General features: G+C 35.8%; 1 protein-coding gene across 1 annotated transcript in view; it reads right to left on the reverse strand.

Annotated features, from left to right (window-relative positions):
- Window positions 1–4,119: 4,119 nt before the first annotated feature.
- The window catches only part of LOC117176398 (regucalcin-like), a 20,958-nt gene continuing 20,132 nt past the window's right edge, over window positions 4,120–4,945 (reverse strand). Inside the window, exons 5-6 of the mRNA XM_033366638.1 lie at window positions 4,473–4,585; window positions 4,120–4,395 (exon numbers count right to left, since the gene is read on the reverse strand). Of these exons, the coding sequence (XP_033222529.1) occupies window positions 4,120–4,395; window positions 4,473–4,585 (389 nt within the window). The remainder of the gene's footprint in view (window positions 4,396–4,472; window positions 4,586–4,945) is intronic.

The following is a 4,945-nucleotide window of genomic DNA, read 5'->3' on the forward strand; positions in this document are numbered from 1 at the left end:
TTTAATAAAATATTGCATAGTGTTTTCTCACTCCTTCCTTCGAACATCATAGTTTTTGTTTTATTTGCGTTAATTTTGAGGCCCCTACTCTTCATGCTTGCATCTAGTTTATTTAGCATTCTTCGTAAGTCTTCGATAGACTCTGCCAAAACAACCTTATCATCTGCGAACGCTAATCCACGTACCCAATATGGTTTCGAGATCCACAACCTCTTCGTCGAAGAGAGCCATTCTTAAACACTTGTCCATAAATGATATAAATAACCAAGAAGACCTAACACACCCTTGTCTAACTCCTTGAATAATATCGAAACAGCCACTCAGTTTTCCATTCACTCTTACACTCGCTTTGCTACCTGTATATATTGTTTTTATAGCTTATAGGAGCCATCCATCGACTCCATACTCTTTCAGGACTTCCCAAAGTCTACTTTGTCTACTTTGTCAAAAGCTTTTTCTAGGCCGACAAATGCAAAGAAAACTTTTTTTCCTACTCTCAAACTTTTTTCTGTTATTTGCCTTAAGCTAAATATTTGATCTGTACATGACCTTCATGGCATAAACCACTTTGGACTTCCCAAATCTTTGCTTCTGTTATTTTCATTACCCTACGAATAAGTATTTTTGAATATATTTTACTCACGACGCTTAATAATCCCTCTGTAATTATTGCAGTCGCTTTTATGCCCCTTCCTCTTGTATATTGGTACGACGATCGCTTTTTTCCAATCGTCTGGGACGTCTCCCACCTCGAAGCATAAATTTATCAATCCACCCAGTCTATTTGGTATGCACGCGCCACCGTGTTTGAGCATTTCAGCGTTAATACCATCTACCTCAGCAACCTGACCGTTTTCCAAGTTCTTAATTATATCCCTAACCTCAGTGACACAGACTTTTTCAATTGAGTTTTCCATCGCATCGTGTTCAACATTGCAGTTGTGGTGTCCTATAGCTTCATCTCCGAATTGTTTTCTAAAATAGTCTCTGAAAGCCTCTAGTATTCCGTCTGCATCATATAACATGTCCCGCCTACTATTTCTCATGTTGACAAATTCTGCACTTTTGTTTCCTTTCATTTTTTTTTATATAGTAGTCTCCTGCTTCCTTCAAAGTCTTTTTGTATTTTCATCTCTTCTTCTGCTCTACTTGTATCTTTACTTTCCTTAACTAATCGTTTGAGTATCCTGTTTTCGCGTCTATAATCATTTCTACGTCTATTTCTTTCCTCATTGCTAAGAGCTGCGATGTTCAAAGTTCTCTCGTACGCTTCTCTCTTTGCTTTTTGGGCAGCCTGAATTTCATCATTCCACTACGCATCACCAGAAATTCTTCCTACAACTGCGGTACCACACACTTCGATCGTACATCTAACAAGGATATCCCGTGACATTGTCCAGGCGCCCTCTATATCTTTGTTTCTATACAGTCCTCCAATGTTGCCCTCTCTATGCTTTCGATTATCTTATTTTGGAAATCTATTCGCACATCCAGTTTCTGTGGGTTCTTAATTTTGATTCGCGTTTGTTTTGCTTTCTTGGTTCTCTTTTTTCTCCTTCCCCGAACTAAGTTAATTTTTGAGATCAGAAGGTCATGATCAGTATTGCATTCAGGACCCCTCATGACTCTTGTATCTCTGACTAACTCTCTTAGTTTTTAATCCGCAACAACAAAGTCAATTATACTGCGGCTATTTCCTTTATACCAGATGTACATGTGGATCATTTGTTGCCTGAACCAAGTATTCATAATAAACAGACCCCTTTCTAAGCATAGACCAACTAATTTATCTGCATTATAGTTTGTTCTTGGATCCCCAAAATTACCTAATACTCTTTCTGTATCCTGATTTTGGATGCCCACCCAACCGTTCATGTCTCCTAGTAGAATTATTCTTTGCCCATGTTTGCAAATGTTTATTGTGTCGTTTAAAGTACCCCAGAAGGCGTCTTTTACTTCTCTAGGATCACTATTAACTGGTCCGCAGCATGCTACGATGAATAGTCTTCTGATCCCTACTTTCATTCTAGCCCACAGCAGCCTGGAAGATACAAAACCATTGTCTCCGAGATGCTGCTTTGCTCTTTCATTCAAAATCAGACCTAATCCTTGTTTTCCATGTGATTAACATTCTACTCCTGACCATATTTCAAATCAGCCTATCAACACGCCGTTTTTTATGCCTTTGGTTTCGCTTCCCTTTTTCTTTATTTTCGACACACATGAAATGTCTAGTTTCCTCACGTCCATAGTTTCACGCAATTCTTTTACCTTGAGATCATTTACTCCCCTAGCATTCTAAACACCCAGTCTCCATTCGTCGCTTGAAACATGACCTTTAGATTTTCCGTGTACATGCCTATTGTCATTAAAAGTTCCAGTCCTTTCCGAGGAAATAAGTTTATTTGCTGAGTCGAAATCATGTCGAAGTTAAGTACCAAATCGTCATATGGTGGAGATTGTAGTTCTAACGTCCGTCCCACCAAAAACATCAGTTAATAAGGGAGGCTTGGGAGGGGGGGGGGGAGATAGAACTGGAACCGAAAGAGTCGTCTTACTGGGATAATACATTATTAGATCAAATTAAAAACACCATTCCGGATAAAACCTATTGCTTTAATATATTCGTTAAATCAAATTAATAATTAAATAAATTATAGATTGAAAACATATAAAATACAACAAAATTTGAATTAAATAAAATAACTAATTCAAGGCAAGTAAAATAAAATACAATTATTAGAATATATATTAAAACTCAATTCAGTTACATCGGATACAACCGCACTTAATAATTAACTAAACTCTTCAGAAACCAGAAAGCAGAAAAACCCCGCGGAAGAGTTTTCCAGGTCCTTTAAAGATTTAGACACTTCTCCCACATCCTCAATTCTCCGTTATCTTTCTTCCTAATATCCATACGCCGCTGTGTCTTATAGCCTCACGGCCACAGATTCGGTGTACATGTTGTATACGTGAGTGTGTAAGCGGGGCACAGAAAGAGAAAAGAACAGTCGAAAAAAGAGAGAAATTAGAAGAGAAGAGATTGCTGCTATGCGAGAGTATAAGATGAAAATGAGTTCATTATATGTATTGAAGAGAAAAGAGAGGGAGCTAAAGAGAGACAGAGTAAGAGGAGGCTGATAATGGTAGAGAAATGGAGAGACAGAGATAGAGAGAGGGAGAGAGAGAGATCCTAAAAGTCAAGAACATAACATATTTAAAAATGAACAAATCAAGCCTTATTTGAAATAACATATTATTAATTTAATTTTTACCCAGTACTTTGCCTATAGGTGCTTTCTGATTTCTTTACAATTATACGCTTATTATCCAGACAAATCTCATTTATATAGCATCCACATTTACAATTGTTTTACGCATTATTTCATTAATCTAAAATATAATCAAACGCAAATACCAAATGACATCCATTCTGAGTAATTACAAAATAAGACCACCCAAGCAATCTTGAAGTCGTCTTTATCGGCGATCGTGGTGTCAAATTCGATATAATTCGCAGATTTTTTTTGCTTTTTTGTTATTACTTTCCACGAAAGGCTTTTGTACCAATGCCGTCGTCACGTAACACATATTCGCATTTCTCAAATATTATCTCGACACTTGATACCGACTTTAACATGCAATACCCAATTTTCGACTTTCGTGGACTAAAGCAATTTCATTTGAAGTTTCACCATTCAAACAAAGAGCGATAAACACATCGTATACTAGAGTCAATTTTTCAATGAGTACCTTGTAAATTTAATAGCTTTTAAATTCTCTGTGTATGAAACTTAATTTCTTTAGAATCTTTAGATGGTAAAATTACTTTATTTTTAATTAGAAGCATAAGTAGTAAAATAATTTTAAATTAATAGAAAATGTTTCTAGACGAATTATTGCAAATTGGCACTCCAAAAGTTGCAGTCAAATTTTACTTTTAAAACTGTAGAATTTTAAGATTTGCGAAGTTTCCAATGTCCAATTTAAAGGGCTTTAAAACAGAATAAATTTAAATTCTCAGCTTTCCACATTAGAGTAATAAATAGCCAATCTATGGTTAAACATTGCAAATAAAAATGTATTCTAAGTAAAATAGATACTAATCTTAAGAGCTCATGAATGCATGCCTCTAATCTGCTTCACAAATACATTCTTTAACTTGTATTCTTTTTCCGGCCACCCCTGCACGCCAAGCCCCCTGAGAGCGAAAATTGAACCACCTTTATCGTTTGGGTGAATTATTCCCTGAAAAAGTTCATGACCATATCCTATTGTCGATACATACAAAATATCTGAGTTAAGACCTCCGAAAATACATGCGCCGACTCTTGCTGCAGGTATAGGAAAAAAGTCTATTACTTTCTCAATTCGTGGATCAACTTGAATGACCTGAGGAAAATTAAAATGTAATTTTATATAAATATTTATTTTTATAAGTATTTTTAAAAAGATTGAAAAATCCTTACACCGCCACCTTCATAAATAGGCACCCAGAGATGACCATTCTTATCAACTGTCAGCCGACGTGGATGTCCCATCCGACGTTGTTGTGGCCAGTTAAAGACGACACTTTTGGTCCCTAAAAATAGTGATTATATTAAGTGTTAAGTAATAAAACCTCACGTTCTCACTAAATATATTCATTAACAAGGTGCTGAAGCCTGGGATAATCCACAACATTTTTAAAATTTAAGATTAGATTTTTTCTTGAAAAGAAGATCCTTCCCTTTTCCGAAATTTAAGTTCTTCTTCTGATCTCTCTAATAGCTTAATGGAAAAGAACCTGACTGGAAATCCTGGGATAATCCACAACATTTTTCAAATTTAAGATTGGATCTTTTCTTGAAAAAAAGATCCTTCCCTTTTCCGAAATTTAAGTTCTTCTTCTGATCTCTCTAATAGCTTAATGGAAAAGAACCTGACTGGAAATCCTGGGATA

Source organism: Belonocnema kinseyi, chromosome 7 (assembly GCF_010883055.1).
Source record: "Belonocnema kinseyi isolate 2016_QV_RU_SX_M_011 chromosome 7, B_treatae_v1, whole genome shotgun sequence".
Lineage (NCBI taxonomy): Eukaryota > Metazoa > Arthropoda > Insecta > Hymenoptera > Cynipidae > Belonocnema > Belonocnema kinseyi.